We start from the raw sequence: 23,456 nt of genomic DNA on the forward strand, positions 1-23,456 counted from the left end.
TCCATGTTGTTTTTGATGAAAAATATTCTTTTATTCGATAGCTGAATCAAAATCCAGAAACGAAAACAGCCAACACGTGTTTCGTCAGTACATTATTGGTACTAAAGACTTTCTCAAGGCTATATAAGTAAAATACGTGCAATGAAGTCCAAAGATTGGATACGAAGCACATCAAGAGTGGCTCAAGTCAACATAAGGCGAAAGCGTCAAAGATATCTATGAAATGTCGACAAAACCTTAATAAAGGAGTAGTAGGTCAGTAGATGATGTCCAAACAATACGATAGCATCATAAGTAAGAGACGGGAGACATCCTCCAAAGGCGTGCACTTGATAACGCTCCACAGTAAAAAAAGTCAGACCGAGACGGTCTGACTTTTTTGTTTTGTCGACATTTCATAGATATCTTTGACGCTTTCGCCTTATGTTGACTTGAGCCACACTTGATGTGCTTGTATCCAATCTTTGGACTTCATTGCACGTATTTTACTTATATAGCCTTGAGAAAGTCTTTAGTACCAATAATGTACTGACGAAACACGTGTTGGCTGTTTTCGTTACTGGATTTTGATTCAGCTATCGAATAAAAGAATATTTTTCATCAAAAACAACATGGACCTTTCATCTCATATTTTCTGAACAGAAGATTTCCACAGATGATCTTTGGATATATATACATATCTGTTTTTTTTCTGAATAACACATGTGTTTATTATTGGTTATTCAGTTGGACCTTTTATACACTGTTTATGGTTGTGCTGTAATAGCTCTATCTTGCATGTTATCCAATAAATGGTTCGCCTTGTTAAATCTACCCAAAGCGTTTAAAGCCCTTTGCAAACCTGACTTGGTATGATCCATGACCACAATATCATCGGCGTATTGTAAGTAAATAAGTGCTGGGGCTCTGGTCAGGAGGCAGCTTGCACCGGCCCATTTCTGAAGTTAGCTGTGACTAAAACAGAACCAACTACTAACCATGAAAGTGGGGAGATGATGTCGCCTAATGGCCAGAGCTGCCCTCTCTGGAACTGGGGAACCAGGTTTGAGTCTCAGCGTTGGCACAACATCCTGTGATTCTAGGCAAATCACTTCATCTCCCGGTGCCCACCACAAATAAATGTGTCTTAGTGGTGCTCATAAAAGCACCAGCGTTGATGATTAAGTGCTGGTGCTGAGCACCGGAAACCACCAGGTCAAATTAAGCACTGGCAAAAGGACCCTCAAAATGGATAGGTAGCAGAAACTCACGCCTTAGCCCAATTATCTCGCAGTATGGCCTTCGATCTGGCTAGAGGACCGCTTGGGCTCCAAGGACTTATGTCACAAACGCAGAGAATATGTAATGCTCTGCGGCATTTTAGGTAGTTTCGACCTCTTCACATACCAAATACATACTGCTAAACAACGGCACAGCAGTGTATCGTGAGCCCTAGTGCAAGCAAGGAAAATGGGCTCCGGATTACTGGCTGAGTAGTGAAATACAGAAATATGAATGGCCCTTCAAGGTCTCTGTACCCGATACCACTGCACCTGCAGGGCGATTAATAGCTCGCCCCTTATACTAAATTGCATGTTTGGGACCTGGTTACCAGCATCAAGGGTGATGCAATGCGTCTACCGGATTAGCTCAGACTGCATCCAAGAAATGGAGGGAAAAAGAGAATTTCTCACAAAAATCTGGGTGATTAAAAAACGTTCACAGCTGCCCCCACGTTTGTCATAAAGCCCCTCTCTCATAACAAAAAGCCCAACCTGTGTCACAAACACGCTGTGGCGACAGAAATTCCCCGGATTTGCACCAGAGACTCACTTGATGCTTCTGTGCAAAGGTGAAACCCGAGCCCGCGCTTGGCAGACAGCGCCCTCCCTCCGCTCCGTCTGCCCTCCCCCCTGGACCTGCAGAGGGCGGCTGTATGTAAAGTAGGGGAGGGGAAGGGGCTGCAAACTACTCTCGGTGATATAAAAAGAGAGAAGCTCCCACAGGCTGAAAAGCAAACATTTTCGCTTCACTTGGCACCAGTTAGTAGCACTGTCTCTCACAGAGCACAAGCGCCAGGCTTCGAACAGAGCCCGAACTTGCACAGACCCGCACTCTACACTAACGCCGTGACAAACTTGGACGACCCCCTTCCAGCCGTGCCACCATGCAGTCTGCGCCTCTGGCAGCCCTGGCGCTCTGCGCCGCCCTGCTGGCGGGCGAGGTCGGGGGCTTCGCGTCCGAGCGCAAGTCGCCGCCCGGCAAGGAGCGCAAGGTGCAGCTGGCCTCGTGGGACGAGGTGAACGTGATCGCGCACGGGCTGCTGCAGCTGGGTCACGGGCTGAAGGAGCACGTGGACCGCACCAAGGGCCAGCTGCGCGAGCTGGGCGGGCGGATGAGCGCGCACAACCTCACCCTGGCCGAGCTGGGTCGCGGAGCCCGGCGGGCGGAGCTCGAGACCCAGGCGCTGCGCGGGCGCGTGCAGGAGCTCGAGGTCCGCCAGGAAGAGGTGGACAACGGCTCGCGCAGCCTGCAGGGCGCCCTGGCGGAGGTGAGCCGCGGCGCCGCGCGCCTGGACCGCAAGGTGGAGAGCATCGAGGAGCGCGTGCAGCGCCTGGAGCGGCCGCGAGGCGCGGAGGGAGACGCCGACGTGCGCGTGGTGCAGGTGAGTGGCCGTGCGTGGCAAGGGCGGGCACTAGAACATCTGTGTGATGGAAGGGTTGGGACAGGGGTGTGACGGACCTGTGGTCACGGAATACCTGTTGGGCATGGTACGGTGCACAAAACACCTGTCCTTGGTACTTGGTTAGGGGTGTAAATTATCCGCATGCCATTCTGTACTTGCGGTGCATGGCAAGGGGCGTACAACACTTGCCTGTTTTCTGGTATTGGGGAGGGAGTTTTACGTAACAGTGGATGACAAGTGGCAAAGAAGTCCCGTGAGGGTCATGGTGACGGGGTTAGAACACCCGAGCTGCATAGCGCAGGAAGGTGATGCTGTCTGCTATATTATACGTAGCCCGGTGGCCCAAGATCACATAACGTGCATGCTAAGTAGGTCAGAACACCGGTGAACATAGAATTTCAGCCTGACTTACGGTAGGGTATAGTATGTTCGCGGTTTGTGTGATAAATACGCGGTTTAGAGAACCTTGCGATGTGTGGTAAGGATTCCAGGACCTCCGTGGACATCAAACACTTGTGTGGGGTCTCATCAGGGCAGAACAAGTGTGGTGTAGTGTTAGAAGTACATAATATATTTGTGGTTGATGTGAAGGGCTTTAGAACACCAGTCCAGTGAACAGCGGTGTGGTGTATGTATGGTGAGTGACTTGGAATACCTGTGATGTATGGTTATGAGCTGTTAAGGAGCTATGCGGTGTATCATAAGAGTGCTAGAACGTGTGTTCATTGCAAAGGAAGTGCAACAGCAGTGTGGCCTGTGTGTAGTGGGCTTGAACACGTAAGAGCGTATAACCTGTTTGGTATATGATGAGGTCTTTAGAGCACATGTGTTTGGCAGGCTGATGGTTTTAAAGACGTTTGGTATGAAGGGCGGTGCAGGTGGAATTCACAAGTGTAAATACATGTATATATCATGGGCACCTATAACCAGCAGCAGTGTATGGCATGGGTCATATTTAGATGTTATACTTGCAGGAGGCTTAGAGGAGGCTGGGGGTTAAGAGGGGTTGCAGCGATAAGGCGTGTGTGTGTGTATATATATATATATATATTATTCGTTTATAAGGGCCACAGAACACCCCTGTAGTGTGCGGCGACAGAGATGTTCTGCTTGGCTTGTCAGTTCTGCGTGTAAAGGACCACCATCTACAAAAGGGGTGTTTAGGGAGGTAGGAGTCATGGGACGCATGTTCAGTGCTTATGGGGACCTTATTGTGCCACCATGTATGGAATATCCCGGGGGCGTGCCCGTGTATAGTTCATGCTGTCAATGTATAGACGGCGGCGGATCAGCGTTGTTGGTACTCAGATGTTTAGAACATCTGCTGAAGCCAGAACTGTGCATCATACAGTGAACACCGGCCAGGACCGAGTGCACCCCAGAGATGGGATTGCACCAGTGTGTTCAGAGGACAGCAACACCTGTGACAGCTGATGGGACGGGTTCAGAGACGTCTGTAGGGGGGCTGCACGAGGTGCCATGTTGGGATAGCCTGTGACTACCATACGGTGGTTCCCAGTGAGACTGAGTCTCCCACTTTGAGATATTGGGGCAGAGTAGAGTGTTTACGGAAGAGGCACTGGCGGGAGGTGAACGGAGCCTGCTCCGGCTGTAGGGAGTCTCCGTAGTGAACTTCAGACACTGCATGCTGGTTGTCTCCCTCAGTGAGCTGCAGAGGAACACTGTAAGGAGTCTCTCAGAGTCACTGATGTGTTCTCATGGACCCTCCCACCATGAGCTGCTGCTGAGGGACGCTGCACGTAGTCTCCTAAAGTGATCTACTCCAGAGTGTCTCTTAGTGACTGCTGCAGTCACCAGGAGTCACCTCAGTGAGCTGCTGAGGGATACTGTATGCAGTCTTCCGCAGTGAGCTGATGGTGGAGACTGGAGTCTCCCAGAATAAGCTGCTGAGGGACGCTGCATGTAGTCTCCCAAAGGGATCTGCTCCAAAGTGTCTCTCTTACACTTTGGAGGAGTCACCAACAGTGAGCTGCTGAGGGATAGTCTCCTGCAGTGAGCTGCTGCTGGAGATCGGAGTCTCCCAGAGTGTGCTGCCGAGGGGGGCTGCATGTAGGCTCCCACAGTGAGATGGCATGGGTGCCTGCAAGGAGTCTCCCTGGGTGAACCGTGTAGTCTGCAGCGGCGGGTGTGGGTGCCGCTCGAGTAGCCGACGGCTGGCTGCTGCCGCCGCGGCTGCACCCGGTGTGCGCGCGCCGTGCGCTGCCGAGGCCCCGCCGCTGGCCTCACTGTAAGTACAGTAAGAGGGAGCTGGCCCCTCTCCAGCGGCTCGAGGCCTGGCACGGGCCGGCAGTGACGCCCGCGGCGCGCCGTACGTGCTCCGACGCTCGGAGCGGAAGCACGCCTGCCCCTGCGCGCGGCTGCTGTCTGATGGATAATGCACCGGGGGAGGGCTGTGGGGTGTGAAGGGGCAGGCAAGGAATTGGGTTCCAAACTTGAGTTCCAGGCAGGACCGTACGAGACGCATTCATATCCCCCAGGCAGACACCAACGGTCCGAATGATGCCTGTGTAACAAGTGTGTGCTAAGTCACGTGTGAAGAGTGCAGCCAGGCTCTGTTCTATTCTAGTATACTGTAATGTATAGCGTTAAACTACCCCTATAGCGCTGCCTGGTTTTCTAATCTGCCATCTGCCGAGACAGTATATTGTTTTGTCAGACACTAAATACATTTCGAATATATATAATTTTGTTTCATGAGAGTTGTTCCTAAGTGTGTGCCATACTCACCATGCTATTGTATAAATAATACCGCAGCTTAAGCAAACAAGACCTTGGTCTCTGAAGAACTATTTCTGCCATGTATATGTTATGATGTTCTCTGTCTCGCCTAGCTCTGGTACCCTTCCAGGCCATCTGTGTTATTATTCTGAAGGCTCTAGTCTCAAAAAGCCATTATGTGGCCCTGGGTAATTTGCCCTACAAGAGAGCGGCAAAGTGTGCCACCCGGGCCCATCATATAATCTCTCTTACAGTTCAGAGGATAAATCATGAACTTTCTCTTAATCTCTCAATATTATTTTTTGTCGCTGCAGACACTAATGGATGCTCAGAACAAGCGCATCGACGAGCTGATGGAGAAGATTAAGCTGCAGCAGTACAAGCTGGACAAGCAGAACCTGCAGATCAAGAGCCTGCAAAGCAAGGTGAGTGCTTGCGACTAGCAGCGGCAGAGGCCTGCGAGCCGGGGCGCCAGCTTGGGGAAGGGGTAGTTGCAGGTAGTGCCTGGTCTGAGCGTGGGACAGTGAGACAGAGTACAAGCCTGGCTCTGGGTGCAAAAGATGCCAGTGGCAAAGTGCAACATGTGACCAGGGGCTGGGTGCGGGCACAGGCCATGGCACGAGTGCGAGCGTGACGAGTGTTTGACCACGCCCTGGGGGGGGGGGGGGGGGGAGTTGAGTGCTGGTCATGTCTGGGTGCAAACGACAACCATGGCCTTGTACAAGCGCCGATCAGGGCCCAGTGTGAGTGTAGGCTGTAATAGGGACCAGGTGCCAGCAGAGCCCTAGGGTTTGTTATAAGCACAAACAAGAGGTTTGATGCCTACTAATAGGAAAGGATGACTGCAAACATAAGATCTGGAGATGTATAAGTGATGGCTTTTAGCCGCCATTGACCTCAAACCTTCGAGGTAAATGCCATATTTAATCCTTCCTAAGGTGGGAGGAGCATAAATTACCTAATTGAACGATTCTAGCTAAGTAGGCCTTGATTTTCTTATGGCTTAACTTGGTGTCCGCAAAAAGCTGCTGAAACACCGCTAGGTGTTCTAATGGATCACGCATTCGTGCCCCATGACACATAAAAAACTGTTGATCAATTGTTGTTCGTAAGTGTTATTACAGGCTTATATTTCCATTGCCCAACATCTTACTTTCATTCCAGATTCAAGACAACAAGACTGTGAGCCCAAAATGGAGGTCCCCCCTGAGGAAGAAGTCCAAAGATGTTTCTGAAAGGGAGAACGCCAGCAATGTAGCAGCCAAAACTTCAAGTGAGTACAGTCTGAAGACAGTGAAGCTCTGCATGCAAGTACAGAATGTCTGTTATAGAATAATGCTTCAAATCTACGCATAAAATGCAAATATGTACATGTACAATGTCTGACCAGAAGATCTATTTCATTGGTACCTTCCCGGTACATTCAAACACTTTGGCTCCAACACTGAAGGAATCTCCCAAGTGTTACTTGTTTCTCATGGAGTGTAGAGACATGTTCTTTGTAAGTTAGTGCTATTTTAGGAGCCATCCTTCAACTTTCAGTGCTTTTAAATGTGAAAATGAAACATCCACCTTTATCAGTGACCAGGTAGCAAACTCTCCCTCAAACATTTTAGCCTCTAATACAGCCTTAGAGCCCGCCGTAGCGGGCTCTACCGGGTGTTAAAAGCCCGCTCCTGGCTGTAAGGCATGAGCCGAAGGCGAAGTCCTTTAACAAGGGAGCGGGACTTTAATGGCCGGTAGAGCCCGCTACGGAGGGCTCTAAGGCTATTAGAACATTCCGCCCTTAGAGGGCAGAATGTTCTAGTTTGTAAAACAAAGAAAGGCCTCATGGAGCCCAAGGGGGTTGAACTCCCCTCAGGGTCCGTGAGGCCTTTGTTCACAGCAACATCGGTGAACAACCATTCGAATGTTGGAGCTCCGAGCTTCTACAGACCATTAGAAGCCCGGAGCACTCCATTGTTTTCAATGACGCACCCAAATTTTCAATGTTCTAATAATCTGTTGAGTAGGAGTTAGGTGTTCTAGGTGCTCTATCAAAAGAACTAGTAACATTCCTCTTGGGCTGATGAGGGATGCTGCTGGTCACCATGAGTCTCATGCGGGATTCATGCCACATGTTACAAATACAGGAAATCTTAAATAAAAAAATAGATCCAAATAGATCCCTAAACCCCCACCCAGAGATACCTGATCCCACATGCCATCTACTCTGGTTTGCAAACTGTGCCATATCTCTGCTTATTTTTGCCATATTTCAATATAAGACAAGAGCAGCCTTAACACCAAATGGAACCTGGGCATATTTACAGGACAGGTTTCACCGGAACTGATCTAGTAAATTGTTTGGCAGAGAAACAAAACAGTGCATACACTTGATGTAGGTCCCACGCCTGCACACCATCCCTGTCTAATCCTAACACACAACCTTTTAATTCAAAGAAGCCATTTGGAGATCGGAGGGAGGGACCCAGAACTCACTGAAATGCATTGAGCAGAGGTGGTTTTATGGGATGGGGGAATGCATTAAACAGTATTACCATTCCTGGGTACCATTTAGGACGGACCCTCACACAGTGGTGAAGACGGGAGTCAAGTGCATGCGCAGGACTGCTGTGACCTCACAAAGCAGCTTTGTGCGCGGGCCTTCAGTGGGCCCGGAGCCAAGTGGGTGAAAGTTGAAGAGCTGGCGGGCCGGCTCCACGGAGCGGGTAAATCACTTCCAGTGCAAGGCCTGAGTGTCCCTTCGCACTGTACACTCTGGCTCTGCGCCAGCTAGGGGAGAGGTGAAGTCTTACTCATTGCTGTAGGCGGCCAGGACACACAGCCTTGTGTGCTGACAGGAAATAACTTCCATGCAAGTCCTTCAAGCATGCCTTTAATGCACCGAGGGGGAACTCTGTTACATCTGTTATTCAGACTTTGTCTCTTCTCATTTGACACAGCACCCATTAATCCTACTCTTTTTTATTATGCGCCCTTCACCTTAACCATCTGGTATAAACTGCACCTACAGCCTATTCAACTTTAAATCACTTTCAGGTATCTACAGCCCCATCTTCATTCTGTTGCCCCTACCACTAGTGACTACTGACTGTTCATGTGCCATTAACTGTACCACTCTAGTGTATCCTTTCGTGAATAAGGAAAACATCTGTGGTCCTTGAGGTCAAGATAAATGGAAAACATCTGTTTGAGTCTCTACTGAACCTCGTATTGCTGTTCTTGCCCTGGGTACACATTGGGTGCCTCTGCCCAAGTGCCTGGCATTCCCACAAGCTACCAGTGGGTGCCTCTGTGGGTGGCAGCCACGGGGTGTCATTGTTCCTAGTGCCCACAGTGTGCCGCTGAGCTTCCTTCCCATTGGGCGTTGTTATTAATGTCCTCTAGGTGTCACCGCTCCTCACCTTCAGGGGGTGTCAATGCGCTTGCTGATTATGTGATAGCGCTGGTCTTACTGTATAAAGTTGCTACTTCTCTTGCTATCTGGATGTTGGGGGGCCCTCCCACCCACAAGGTGCAACATCACCACCCCTAACCATGTAGTGTCTGTTTCGGGCCTGCCTATGGCGAGCCCGCTCCTGCGGACCTGAGGTGCCAGAAGAAGTAGTGTGAATCGAGGTGATGTAGGGTCAGTTTTGAGATCAGGCAATGCCATGGCAGCGGAAGATGAGGGGATGTGACGAGAGATGGAGATGGAAGCTGGGTTGGTGGGAGGAGTAAGAGGAGACCAGATGGTCAGAGGGTGGATGTGAGGAGGTGCAGGGTAGGGGCTGGTGGAGCTGAGGATCTGTAGATGGGGATATCAGGGAGTGAGATGATCAGAGTGGGCTAGAGGAAACTGGTATTCATTGCGATAAACAGATGGGCGTGTATAGAACAATAAATGATAAACCGCGTGGACACGGACAGAGAATGCTAGCTTCCTTCGAAGATGTTTGATCAGAACTTGTATGGTGATATTTTTGAAGAGGACTTCTTATTGCATTTGAAACAATATGAGCTGCCTTGGATAATTTTTACAAGTCAGATTCAGAAGACTGACATTAAGGATTTTATGAAAAAGAAATAGGTTTATGTAATTTACAAAGATCATTCAGTCGCACACAAATCTTTCATGGGTTTGGGCCACAAATAGGGGGACATTTTGACAGATCTAAATAACCTTCGTGTAGGCTGGAAGTCTTGTGCACTTTACAGGGGGTTCAAAAGTGAATCAATTTTACTATAACTGGAAGTTCCCTGCCAGTCACCTCCGGCACTCTCTTAACTCCCCTGGATAAAAATGATCAAAGCACAGCTTCATAACCTGTATGGAGGCATGAGAAAAGCGGTCCCCTACAAGTTTCGGGATTTCCAAATTTAAAGAGATGCAGACCATCGTTCAAAGTAACATGTTAGTCCACGTAGACATATTATTCCGAGAATAGAACAACTCAACAAACCCTCGCATTTTTTGTCATTGGAATTTGCTTGCAAGCATGGGGGTGCATTTATGAAGATTCTACATTTTCATTATCGAAGTTCTTTAGCTTTTGTTTAACAATCTTGTTGGCTGAAATCCTCTTTCCCAGACTAGATACATTTCGAGATTAGTGGCTGAAAACATTTAACCAGTGTACTTTTCCTTTTAAAGTCAATAACAATTGAGTCATCTTTAATTATAAGGAAACAGTGGAAGGTGTGCTGTAGTCAGATTCCAATTATAAAGACGCTGTGATCAGATTCCAATTAAAAAGGAGTGGTGATAACTAAGTGATAATTATTCCATCACGCCCAGAAATAAAACAAAGCGCGCGTGGGAAGTGAGGGGCATCGACGTAGTTGTTTTTCCTTGAAACGTGTCTCATTGGAAAAAGAAAGTTCTTGGATTTTCATTTTTTTAGACTCTTTGAAAACTTTGTAAGTGTCTCTTTCATTGTTTAATCTCAAACTTCATTAGTCCAGGGTAATTCAAGCGCTGGCGAGTCACAGTATCCAACACCCAGGTCCAGACAAAATATAGCTTGACAGAAACCAAGGTAATTTACAGGGGTGCACAGATTATTGATGCCGTGGTAAACCACAACAAATGTTGTGAGCATTAACAAAGCTGTCTCGAGTATCAAATAGAGCGAGCCCTCCTTTCACCGGAACTTGCGCCGTAGAAAAGCGCGCATTTTATCCTTGTGTATCATTACAGGGCCGGCACTCCAGCCACCATCACTCTGCAGGCACTCATGTACACATCCTCTGTGTCCTTGTGAGCACCTCTTACCAACAGATGTGCACAATAAACAAGCGCCCATGTCACCCTACGTGAAACATGACTGCCCCTAGGGCGCGTGACCCGGCCCCAGGTACTCCCATCCATCGTCACATCAACAGCACCCAGGGGTCCATGTCACGACACATGTCGTATGACCGGAACCGTGACCACCATTAGGCATGTTACACTGCTAGTGCTCTGATCACTTTCCCTTGTGCCACAGAACCAAAGTGAAGCGCACTGTGACGCATGAGGCGCCCAGTAACATGTCACCGTGTAAAGGTGGCATATTCAGAGGGTTCTCGCTTCTCCATCATACGTGTGCTGACTTTAGGAGATCCAGTTGGCCGTCAGTATACATGCGTCATGTAACTCGCCCCAAGGGCTCCGCTGCGTGCGTCATAGGTAGCTGGTGCCCAGGTAAGCGCCTAGCCCAGGTCACTGCAACCTCAGCGCTACCAAACCCAGCGCGTGGAGTGCTGATCGGAGGCATTGAATGTTTCCAATTATTTCCTGGGACTGGTGCAGCCTCAGCGCGGGCCCAGCCAACTGGGGGAAAGTTCAAGACTGACTCGCGCAGAAATACGTAAAAAAAAGGCCCTTTGTTTTGCCTCCACCCTGGAGGGGATTGTTTTTCAGAGAATTGGGTGAAAGGGGAATTTTTTTTTAGAACAGGCAGAGCCCTGTTTGGATTAATGAGCTCAGTATGGTGTCAAAAACAAGCCCTCCCTCCGCCCTCCCCAGACTTCCCACACACACGTAACCTTTCCCCTACTTCCATCGAGAGACTTAGCGTGAACTGCGCGACGGCTGATGTAAGACCGAGGCTGATGTAAGACTCCGGAGCCCGGGCTGATGGGAGCCTGCGGAGCCCGGGCTGATGGGAGCCTGCGGAGCCCGGGCTGATGTGAGCCTGCGGAGCCCGGGCTGATGGGAGCCTGCGGACCCCGGGCTGATGGGAGCCTGCGGATAGAGGCGGCTCTAGGCTCGGCATGCTGAGATGGATATGGTTCTGGGGTTCAAAGAGAGCAGAGAAGGCCACTAGACGCAAGGAGGAGGGATGTACCCAGGGCCCAGGCAGCTGCTGGTTCAGCTTTAAGGACGGGAGTTCTAGATTCAGAACTGCAGACAGGCTGTTTACTCCTTGGCACTGGGCAGGTTCCAGAGTCTGCAGAATCCGCACTAAGGCAGGGGGGCTCCAGGCAGGAGTGGGTGCTGCTCCTGACTCCACACCAAGGAGAAGTTTCTCCAAACTTGGGAACTGAGGTAGGCTGTCCTACATTGGCACTGCCATGGCCAGCTCTAGAATCCGCTCAAGGTTGCGCGGCTCCATCAGTGAGGAGCGATATCTTTAGACTTAGCACCAAACTAAGGTGGCTCTAGAAACCCCTGAGGGGAAACTGCCTCGACACCGAGAAGAGTCGAGCCCAGACTTGGCACTTTTGAGATGGCGTTGATGACGTGCAGCCCCAGACTCCGCTCTAGACAAAGCACTGATGCAGCTCTAGACTCGGAACTGAGGTCGTGCGGTTCTAGACTCCGAACTAAGATGAGGCAACTTTAGCCAGACTTGGCATCGAGAAGTGTCAACCCAAGGCTTAGAACTTTAAAGCAGCAGCTCTAGTCCCAGCAGAGCATCTACGTCCCTACACCTGACCCTGTGGCCGCGCGACGTTTGACTCTTCGCTAGGGATTCCATTCCTGGCTCTAAGCTGAGGACTAAAAGAAGGAAGATCTGGACTTGGCACTGAGAGCAGGCCTAACTCTCCACACTCAGACCCGAGGGGAGGCTGCACTCCTCGCTAGAGAGGCAGCCACAGAGTCCAGACCCACCCGGGAGGGCTAGCTCTAGACTCAAGATGGAGAAAACTTGTCTCTAGACTCAGCCCTGAGAAGATGGGCCAGGCGCTCAGCCCCGAGGACCCCCATCTCCAGTGTCATTACAGAGGGGGTCGCCTCTAGACGCAGAACTGAGTGGGGGCGGCTTTAAATTCTGCACTGGGGAGAGGTGGCTCTGGATTGACCTAAGCAGAGTTGTCTCGGACTGAGTACTTGGGAAAGGCAGATTGAAAGTGGGGTTTGTGGGGTCGCAGCTCTAGACTCTGCATAGGAGGGATGCATTGATGGGCTTAGCAAGAGGCGACACTAGAGTCAGCACACAGGGAATGCACGCATAGACTCAGCAAGAGGCAGCTCTGGAGTCTAGACTCTGCTCTGGAGATAGACTCAGCACAGCAAAGAGACAGGCGTGGCTCTAGGCTCGGACGCGAGGCCGTCCGGATCTAGAGTGCTAGCCGGCTCTAGAGGGCGTCGCTGGGCTCGGGACTTAAGAGACAGGTGTAGGTTCCGCTCTGTGCTCTGGACTCAGCCTAGAGTGTATTGATCTTGAGACTCGGCAGATACAAATGGAGGCTTTAGAAGAAGCTCTGAGGGGGGGCTCTAGAACAAGCACCGAGGAGAGGTGGGCTGTAGAAGAAGCTCTGAGGAGGGGGGGGGGGGCTCTAGAAGAAGCTCTGAGGGGGGCTCTAGAACAAGCACCGATGAGAGGTGGGCTGTAGAAGAAGCTCTGAGGAGGGGGGGGGCTCTAGAAGAAGCTCTGAGGGGGGGCTCTAGAACAAGCACCGAGGAGAGGTGGGCTGTAGAAGAAGCTCTGAGGAGGGGGGGGGGCTCTAGAAGAAGCTCTGAGGAGGGGGGGCTCTAGAAGAAGCTCTGAGGGGGGCTCTAGAACAAGCACCGATGAGAGGTGGGCTGTAGAAGAAGCTCTGAGGAGGGGGGGCTCTAGAAGAAGCTCTGAGGGGGGGGGGCTCTAGAACAAGCACCGAGGAGAGGGGGGCCTAGAACAAGCTCTGAAGGGGTGCCCTCTAGAACAAGCTCCGAGGAGGGAGGGGCTCTAGAAGAAGCTCTGAGGGGGGGGGGGGCTCTAGAACAAGCACCGAGGAGAGGGGGGTCTAGAACAAGCTCTGAAGGTGTGCCCTCTAGAACAAGCTCCGAGGAGAGGGGGCCTCTAGAATAAGCTCTGAGGAGAGGGGGTCTAGCGTCGACACTGAGTCGAGCTGCTATTCACAGATAAGAGCCAGTGCGCTCTGAAAGTGTCTTGGGGGAGCCGCTGATCTGGGTGAAAGTTCATGTTTTCCTCCTGTGTTTTTTTCTACTTTGTTTCTTTTTGCGGCGGAATCTGTTCCCCTCTGGGGCACAGCAGGGCCTTGGGCGGACCACGGGAAGCAAGGTTACCCTCTGAAGCGAAAAGCTCCATTTAATCTGCTTTTGTTTTTCCCTCGCCCCTCTGAAGTCTCGCCAGCGCCGTGCCTGGCAGATGCAGCCTCTCCAGGGCGCCATCTTGCCAAGACCCTCTCTGGGTCCAGATGAAGGCAGATGTGTTCTGCTAAACACCTAGACGTTCTATTTAATCTGCGTACAGTTTTTTTTCACTTTTTCCGTGCGATTCATGTCCATAACTGTAAGAGACGGCTTCAAACACGTGAATTATCCGTGCCATGTAGCAGAATTTCAACGAAACACACATTTGAACCGTAATAATACAGTCCGAATGATCCCCAGCTTTGCACAAGTTGAGCAGTTTCTAGCGACATTACCTTTAACCTGTTGAAAATGGTGGGTTATCTTGAAAAGCAGAAGGGGTGGAACCGAGACAGTGGCTTCAAAAAGACTGGTAAGGTAAAGGCTGAATTGGCCGCCTTGCCAACTTGCCACTGAAAATCTGGTGGGTATGGGGTAGAGTCAATCACATGTGATGTTGAGGCCTGAGAAAGGGTAGTTGTGAAGACAACGGACACTTGTGAAGTGCGTCTGTGAGGAGCACCTGTGACAGTCCTTGAGTCTGTCACACGCTAGTCCTGCATTTTAAACTTCAGTAGGACTGTGGCTGAGTCTGTCGTATGTTCGGCTTACCTCTGGGAGGCTGGGATGTCCAAGTCAGTCCCACATCGCATGAGCTTTTCTGAATGGTAAGGAGTGCATTCAAAGAGTCACTCCTTTTACTGATTTGGTCTTAAAAAGTAGGTTGAGTTGGGGACCAATTGGTCATCTGTTGGCCTGCCTCTTGAAAGCAGGTAGAGCGGGAGCCGAGTCAGTGGCTCGACAGACTCGCCTCATAAAGATGGCGGTGCTGTAAAAGATGGTAATAAATGTGGTACAGTGGGCCACTGGCCCACTTGGGAGCCGGTGCCCCTGCACACGCTGTACTAATGATCGCTGCTTTCCGTTTGCATGCTACATTGTGTTATTAAAGTGTGATTTTGGCATAAAGACTGGGTGTCCTGTGCCGTCAACAATGGGGCTTAATTTCTGACATGCTGTCATTGTGACACGAAGCCATCTTGAGGACAGTGGTTGTAATGTGAGTGCCCGGGAGCAGAGGGGCCATCTAGGGGTACCAGCCAATCTAGAACATCACACACACCGTTTCCAGTCCTGGACCTTCCGGCCACAACCTAATGCATCTTGTTTTGCTTCCATTGAACTAATTGGAACTAACACACCAGAAAGCAGTTCATTGTACATGAAAAATTTATGGCTGGAGACAGTAACCATACCGACCTGGGATGAGGTGGTCATCCTACGGCCAGATTCCTCAGCCTCGATGGACATACATTCTTGTTTTTTGAACCTTGCCCAATTTCCTATCCATCAGTTAAGTTAAGGTGATGAAGAAGAATACCATGAGATTTTGTTTTGCCATTTTTGATGCTTTTGACCATGCCTCACCCTTCCTCACCATCCTCTGCATGCCTCTTACCACCACACCCCTATTGCAGCCCGTTCCCCTTTGCGGGGGAGCTTGAGAGAACACATACTTCGTTCTTTTGTGTTGGGTCAAAGACATTATTGAATAGGATTCATATCATAAACAGCCACCACCATATATTAAACTTGTGCTTCCCACTACTACCCCTTCTTTACCTGGTGAGTTGGTGATTGCTGCATGCTGTCGTGCACTAAACCAGGCTACTGACGAGGCTGTAATATAAGGTGCACTGCAGGTAAAGTGACAGATAGATGGGAACGAGGCCTACCTGCGTACCAGAAAACAGAAAACATGTTTGTCCATTCATCTGACCCGAGCCTTGACTATGTTGACTTTGGGCGCCCGCCGTGGCTCAGTTATGCCAACATGGATGCTGGCTCCCAATGTCTGCCTGGCTGGGAGCCCTTACCCCTGAGGGTCACCTGGAACTTCTGCTCCAGATAAAACTGCTACAGTATACACACAAATCAACTAGAAATATGCACTGCTGCCAAGAACCTGAAACCAAGCAGGAATCAGTAAACAAGTGAAAGACAAATAAAAGGAAATGTGCTGGTCAGGTTCTGGCAAAAATCCTTTCTCCTGCACCATCAGAAGATATGGATTGGTAATAAAAAAATTCACACGAAAAACCTATTTGAGCATTAGTGCCATTGGTGTAGGTATGCAATTTTGACGCAACCAACTATGGTAATGTCACTGAATATTGTTAAAGTCAAGACATTGTGGCCACCGTTTTACCCTCTTTGCTGGAAATTCATATTTTCTCAGCACCAAACTCCAAACTTGCGAATTACAGATAATTTGCTTTATTTGCGGATTTTATGTGGTTGTAAATTCAGCTTGGGGGTGTCACTGTCCACAGATATCCAAGTGCAAAAACGTTTCGTGAACCAGTAACTATAGACTGAAGTGTTTCTGGTCAAGAAAAGTTGAAGCCACTAAATCTAATTTTACATTGTTAAAAAGGCTGGTCGGAGTGGTCTTCTTATAATAGACATCACAAAGTACAACAGTCTGGGATGTCTCCTATATGAATACCACATTCTAAAAAACTGCAAATTCCTATACATTGAATCAGACCCGATCTAAAATCTAGTGGCTAACAGGTAGACACAGTACCATTAGTAGATGGGCACACATTGGGCTCTCAATTTTTACCCGGGCTTTTAAGTAATAGTAACCCCTAGTGCAACATGTAAAAAGTAGGACATTAACGCACATAAAACGGACTAAAAAATTGTAACTATTTTATAACACCCACATTTAAATGGAACTCGAACACCCGATACCAGAGGCAAAATGTAGGGAAACATCTGATGCACTGGACAAAATGTGAAAAAAACCTCTTGGCACTCGGTTCAAAAACACATTTTACTCTGGCACTAAATGGCTTTGTTGTTCTTTGTTTTAGAACAGTTGGTACTCAGGCCTCTCCCAAATGTGCATGTTTCTAAGAAACTGAATTGACCTTCTAAACACAGATTTCTTCGAATACACTGTAGGTTAGGCAATAGTGATTCAACACTATAGAGCAGATTACCATCTATACAGTTTGCCAGCACAGTGTGGTAGTATTAGATGTGCAATTACTGAGTGACATGCCGCCCTTCTCTTGGCTGGGCGATTGTGGCACTGCCCAGAGATGTGCACAGAGGACCTGCAGAGTAGGGGATCTGTTTATCTTCACAAATATTTACAGCTATGGTTAAGTATGAAGTAGAGTAAAGTTCACCCACGCCTCTTCGCACGTTCCTGCACTTGCCATTCGAGTTTCGTAACACTGCGCTCTCGTAGGAATGGTTGTTGGAGGCCCAGGGCTGCACTTTAGCTGTACAACTCGCCCTGTCGCGTTGGCGCGTACAGTTGGACCGAAGTCCAAGGTTCTGAAGAATGATCATTGATTTTCAGTCCATGGCCACCTTTAGATAGGCCAAGAGCTCAGGCTGGCCACAAGCATGCAGGGCGCAAGGACTGCACTAACCACAGGGTTGTACATGACCCCGGTCACAGCCCCAGGGCAGTAGTACAAGACCCCATGATCTGCAGCATTGTGGTTATATTGCACACCTTGCTATGTGCGGCATGTCAACTACGCTGCATAACCCACAATCTCACATGGGACCGCAATATAGCAAAATTCACAAAGTGCCACAAGTCAGGCAAACATCACACACACCGTTTCCACACTAGGTGTAAAACTAGTGCAAACCCACACTAGGCGTAAGACTAGGCCGCCCCCTCCCTGTACACCTTCAGAAAGACCATCAAGCCCTGGCTCTTCGGCTAAGCAGATTGAACCCCCCCCAGCGCCTTGAGACCCTCAAGGGTGAGTATCGCGCTTACAATCCACAGATTGATCGATTGAAGACTGCTATTTCACCTATCGAGCAGCATGTGATAAATAGGCTATTGTTGCATGGCCCATGATATGTTTTAAGAACATTGTTGTAGTGTCTTGGATTTGCCTGAAGCAGAATTTACTCCAAGCTCCATATGTTTGTCGACACTGATGCAAAGCACGCTCAAGCATCCTCCCATGATTGTGATATTTTTCAATCTGCTAAATTACCGCACTACTGGTGCTCAAAGATTTGTAATGTTTTTTTTAGGTTTCAGCAAGCTTGTGGCAACAGAAGTGTTAAATAGAAACCATTGCTATCTAACTGAGCTCGAGCATGCCCTTAACACAATGTAAAGTGGTTCTGCCTTGTGCCCCAACAACGCCCACATTTTAAAGTGACTCCTCACAATATGGTTTTCTTGACTCTCTGTAGCATGCACAAAATAACCTTCAGATCTAGGAATTTGAATATATCACAGTGCCAGCGACCTCTTCAGGCACCAGTACTTGCAGGGGTGCGCTGCGTAGGAACACGAGGGTTGCATCCAAGCCTGGTGATTTTCAGGATAATCCCAGACTATGTTCACAAGCTCTCTTTCGTTCCTGTGGTATCCAGATATGTATTCTGTGGGTGTGAGATCTGGCATGGCTCTTGCCCTCTGGAGCTTATGTTCAGGACTTTGCTATACTGTCCAGCGTTAACCTTCATGTAGTTGTGTCTTGTTAGCACACTTCTAAGGAAAACTCATCATTGTGCAGTGGAATAAATCCATACTATTCTTTCCCCAGACTTTCCGACTGACTGCAACCAAGTCTTCCTAGAAGGAAAGGAGACAAGCGGCACATTCCAAATTCTGCCTCTGGGATCTTCAGAGCCCATTCAAGTTTTCTGCGAAATAACAGCAGGTCAGTGCCTTAGGAAGAAGATCTCAACCATCTTCAAAGGTAGCATCATGAAGGCTGCATAATGTTGAGACAATGAACTTACATTACAATACCTTTCTGTCTACCCAGATGCAGGATGGACCGTGGTGCAGAGACGCATTGATGGCTCTGAAGACTTCGACCGCGTTTGGGAAGCTTATAACCATGGATTTGGAAATCTCACTGGTACGTACCCTCATACATCTACTTGTTGCTTTAAAAAAAAAAGAATTCCAGTTTTTAGAGGGATAAGTAAATCGTCCGAGAGCAAACAGGCTTGTTGGTGAGTTTGGGAGCTAGGACAGCAATGCTGATTTCCTTTCCTTTTCTTCTTAGTACAATTTATAGGAATGATTTGATAGCAAAAGGGGCATGCATCAGCAAGGACCCAAAATGTTCGCACAAATATTAGTGTTTATTTCATACATTATCAGCATCAGCTACTTTAGTGGAAATCATCCAATTATTTAATCCATTTCACAGTGGAATTCCATCCAAAAAGTTTATTATTTGTTTTTCCTTGAAAAAACTCTTTTGTTCATTCAGTTATGCTACAGTAGTTCATCCCCCCACAGACTCAGAGTCCTGCATCAAGCAGCATTCCTGCCTGCAAAGAATAGAGCAACTCCTGACTCTTATGTCGCTTTTGTTGAAACATGTCACAAGTGTAGCTAGTCTACACACGAGGCAAATACATAGTTCCGTTAAACTACTTCCTAAAAAGCGTGTAGTTTATATCAATTATGCAAATCAAGGAAGGGGATTCTGGGATATTCCCAAACTAGGCATTTATGATATTTGCCAATGCATATACTGAAAATAGTTCCCCTGCAATATTTTTGGCTTAAGGCAGCTTCTGACTTGTAATGGTTTATTGTTCCTTATTCCCCAAGCTCATTCTGAAAACAGACATTTGAGAAGACAGTTTAGAATGCCTGTGTGGGTGATTGATGTGCATTGCTTTTTGCAAGCTGACCACTTGTGTTGCGAGTTTCACAGTGTTAGCTCTCTATGCATTTCTAATGAATGTATACTATCTGAAGAATTTCTTACATGCCTTCGCAGCTAAAGGCGTAGTGTTAAAACTGTCTGTCACAGGTCTGGCCCTCCTGATATTTAAGTTGCCACATAGTAAACGTTTTTGGCCATACAGCTTAATACATTAAAAAATTGATTCAGCCAGAGTATGTGCTAAGTGACCTGGGCTTAAAGACTGTTTCCAAGCTAGTCATATGGAGCCTTTGAGAAATGTCCAAAAAGTCCATCTTACACTACAAACTGTAGAACCTCTAGGTACTCACCTTGTGTTGCGTTCTGTTTTTCAGGTGAATTCTGGCTTGGCTTGCAGAAGGTGTACGACATCGCCCGGCATGGACGGTACATCATGCATGTTGAACTCCATGACTGGGAGGAGACCACAAAGTCCATCGAGCTACTCTTCAGCCTAGGAGGCCCAGACTCTGGTTATGAGCTGCAGGTCCAGGGCGTGGTATCGGGAGACCTAGAAAACGCCATTGGAGATGTCCAACCATTGCCATTCTCGACCCGAGACCGTGATCAGGACCTGAAACCAGATCTCAATTGTGCTAAGCATCTCTCAGGTGAGCACCGAGGGGACCGGTTTCTGTAGTGGCTGAATGGGAGCCCACATCACCTGAAGTTGCATATCGTTTGACTTAAGGGGATGAACAGGATTCAAAGGCATAAGGTTATTACTTGGGATATTGGGATAGCCCGGTGTTCAGTCGGCCAGGTATGCTTGGGAAAAGTCAGTTTCCTTATGCTAGTTTATGTCACCACATGCAAAATCCAGAGATAAACTGAATCCGAAACAGATTATATGATGTCTTGATACCTAAAGGCAGGTAAATCCTCATTCTACACTTAACATTTTCCTATTTTACAAATTCAGAATTCCTCCCTCTCTAGCCTTGTAGCATAATGTGTAGTTTTAATAAGTACTAATGAACTAAAAATGCTTGTCCTTTTATGTTGCTTTCCAGTACCAGAACTGTATTTGGTGTGTTTTTTCATTATCCATAGGCCCTCTGCATCAGTACGGATACCACAGCATCAGTATCCCCCTGCACTCCATGAGTTTGAGCCTCTTTGAGCAGTGTCAGCATCTCTTCAAAGCGGGCAGGCTCTCTGTGCATATTTGTAGATGTAAAACCTGATGTTTTTACATCCGTGCGCCATTGGAATACACCAATGGACAACACTCGCAATTCAAAATTTTGAGAATAACAAGATGCCATTCTGATCCCTGAAACTAGATGTAGCAACATTTCAGTCCATAATATTCCAGTTGCAAAAACCATTGCTAAATAAGCTACATTGCTGGGCCCTAGTTACAGAAACATTGTTAAAAAAATGCAAATGTCAGTAGAACGTGATTTACATGTAAGCGTAATGCTAATTCAGTTTCCCAAATCCCATTGACTATAGATTAATATCACGCGTGTGTCACATTCACTATGAGTTTGGTACTCTTGAAAACTGATGTCTCGTGCCTCTTTTCCTAACGCTGTGTGTACTCTACACTTTGCCCTCCTGCTCTTTGTAGAATATCTGAGCTCATAGTTGCAGCAGTAGCTGGGATGTCCTACTCAATATGTACCTCTTGATGGTACTGCCCCCCCCCTGTCCCCCCCCCCCAGCACAAGGACAGATGGCTCCAGTTTCTTCCTTGGCTCCCCTTGTGTCTAAAGTGATGGGTATAGTTTCAGGTTTTTTTAAAAATTGATTTAGCCCTCTCCAGATATCAACAGTAACAAAACAAACACTGATCAATATAAAATGTACAAGGAGATCTGGAGAAATATATTACTACCAACAGCAAGAGGTACAATTTGATGGCTAAGTTGCTGCTTGTTGGATTTGCAGGGTTAGGAGATGTTTAAATCCCAGCTTATTCTCTTCTCTATTCTATGTTTCTTTTTTTTCAAATACTTGGTGGTTTACCAGGTTTGTGGTGTACACATATAGCAACAGATGTACTGTAATTTCCAGAATTTGATCATCACTTGGTGAGCATTCTTTATCTCAAACCATCTTGTGGTTTGTCTTGCAGGTGGCTGGTGGTTCAGTTCATGTGGCCCTGCTAATCTCAACGGCAGGTACTTTCGCTCCATCCCCCGCCAGCGGCACGAGCGGAAGCAGGGAATCTTCTGGAAGACTTGGAAAGGAAGATATTACCCTCTGAAATCCACCAGCATAAAAATACGACCCGCAGATATGGTGGCATAACCCTAAATGAACGATTTTCCGATGCCGGCTTTTGCGTGGCAATCGCAGGTGGGATCTCACATTATCCGAAAGGACACCATGGGACTCAACAATGTGGTGTTTACAACCTGGAAAGAACATTTGTAGGCCCTCACAGGAGGAGAGGTCTAGAGAGTAGCAAGCAAACTTTCCGGTCAAATCAGTGAGGACTCCTGAATTCTGAACTTTCTTAAAGTCTACGCAACAGAGCAATGCAAGGCCGGGCTCTTCTGGTTCTGAGGACCACAACATAGCTTTGGGAGCTGAAGTCCATGGAGGTCGGACTCTTTTGTACAGTCGCGACGTTAGGCGCACAAGTGATTACCACTGTTACACGTCACATGTGTAGGTTTTTAGTTTTTATTATGGAAGACTGTTGCTACCGAATCTTCGGTGGAATTCAATATATTGCTACTGGCACAGGTGTTAAATGAAGAGTTTGTGCCACTTATTCTGTTTTACATGTTTCTTTTCGAATTGGCACAGCTTCTTTATTTTGTAAACCACTGGTTATATTTCTGCACTGCAAAGAATGATTGGTTCTGAGGCTATCCGATTTCTTAGTTTCCACAGATACTTGCTTGTTGTATCCATATTATCGTTACCAAACATTGAAAGGTAAGGATAGATTTCCTAGTCTTAACTCCATATATTTGTATGTATATATATATATCCCGATGGGTGTGTTTGCATCGTGCATCCAGAATGACACGGGTGCTCGTATCTCGCCCGGGCGAAAGTATAATAACAATCTCCACACTGACTTGCCAAATAGAGACGGGACTCCTCATAGTGCAGATAAAATAATTTTATTTCTAGGCAGCAATAAAATTATTTTATCTACACTACGAGGAGTGCCGTCTCTGTTTGGCAAGTCAGCGCGGAGAGCGGAGATTATATATATATATTACCTACTGGCGGTCGTCAGTAGGTAGTTATAGTTAGGGACTTGTTTCTATTAAAAAAATATATATATATATATATATATATACATATATTAGTCAAAGTACATATAAGTGGAATTAAGAATGGTAGATTTATACTTGCTTATAAATACTTCTGTCCACAATATTTTGGTCTTTGATATTTTGCAACAATGATCTGGTATCTCAATATTCCGTACTCGATATCCCAGAGAACAACTTAATCCCAAAGATGCTCACGGAGGGGACGGTGAGTGAGACCATGCAAGGGCTCGCTCCAGTCACGAGGGAGATGAGCCAGAATCTTCTTCTGCTGCAAAACAGCAGCGCACTATATTTAGGTCATATTGACTGTAGTGTGTGATGGCTTTTGCCAGCTACACACAATTTGTAAATAGTAATTTGTAGAAAGCAATGTCTCTGTAATTAACTTTTACTGTTTAATTTGTTCCAATATTTAAATCCTGTAATAAATGTTTTTGTAATTTATAAATGGTTGTTTACCTGTTGAATGGAGTCTCCGTTGTTCAGTGCTCTTTTCTGTTTTGTACGAGTCCACTATTCTTTTAACATTGTTTTAA

General features: G+C 47.6%; 1 protein-coding gene across 1 annotated transcript; it reads left to right on the top strand.

Annotated features, from left to right (window-relative positions):
* Positions 1-1,990: 1,990 nt before the first annotated feature.
* ANGPTL4 (angiopoietin like 4) lies at positions 1,991-22,928 on the top strand. The gene is made up of 7 exons (XM_085639643.1): positions 1,991-2,644; positions 5,719-5,829; positions 6,569-6,677; positions 18,551-18,667; positions 18,776-18,871; positions 20,011-20,286; positions 21,759-22,928. The coding sequence occupies exons 1-7, from the start codon at positions 2,147-2,149 to the stop codon at positions 21,932-21,934; spliced, it is 1,383 nt and encodes a 460-aa protein (XP_085495769.1). The 5' UTR covers positions 1,991-2,146; the 3' UTR covers positions 21,935-22,928.
* Positions 22,929-23,456: the final 528 nt, after the last annotated feature.

The sequence above is a fragment of the Triturus cristatus genome, chromosome 12 (genome assembly GCF_964204655.1).
Source record: "Triturus cristatus chromosome 12, aTriCri1.1, whole genome shotgun sequence".
In the NCBI taxonomy this organism is placed as follows: Eukaryota; Metazoa; Chordata; class Amphibia; order Caudata; family Salamandridae; genus Triturus; species Triturus cristatus.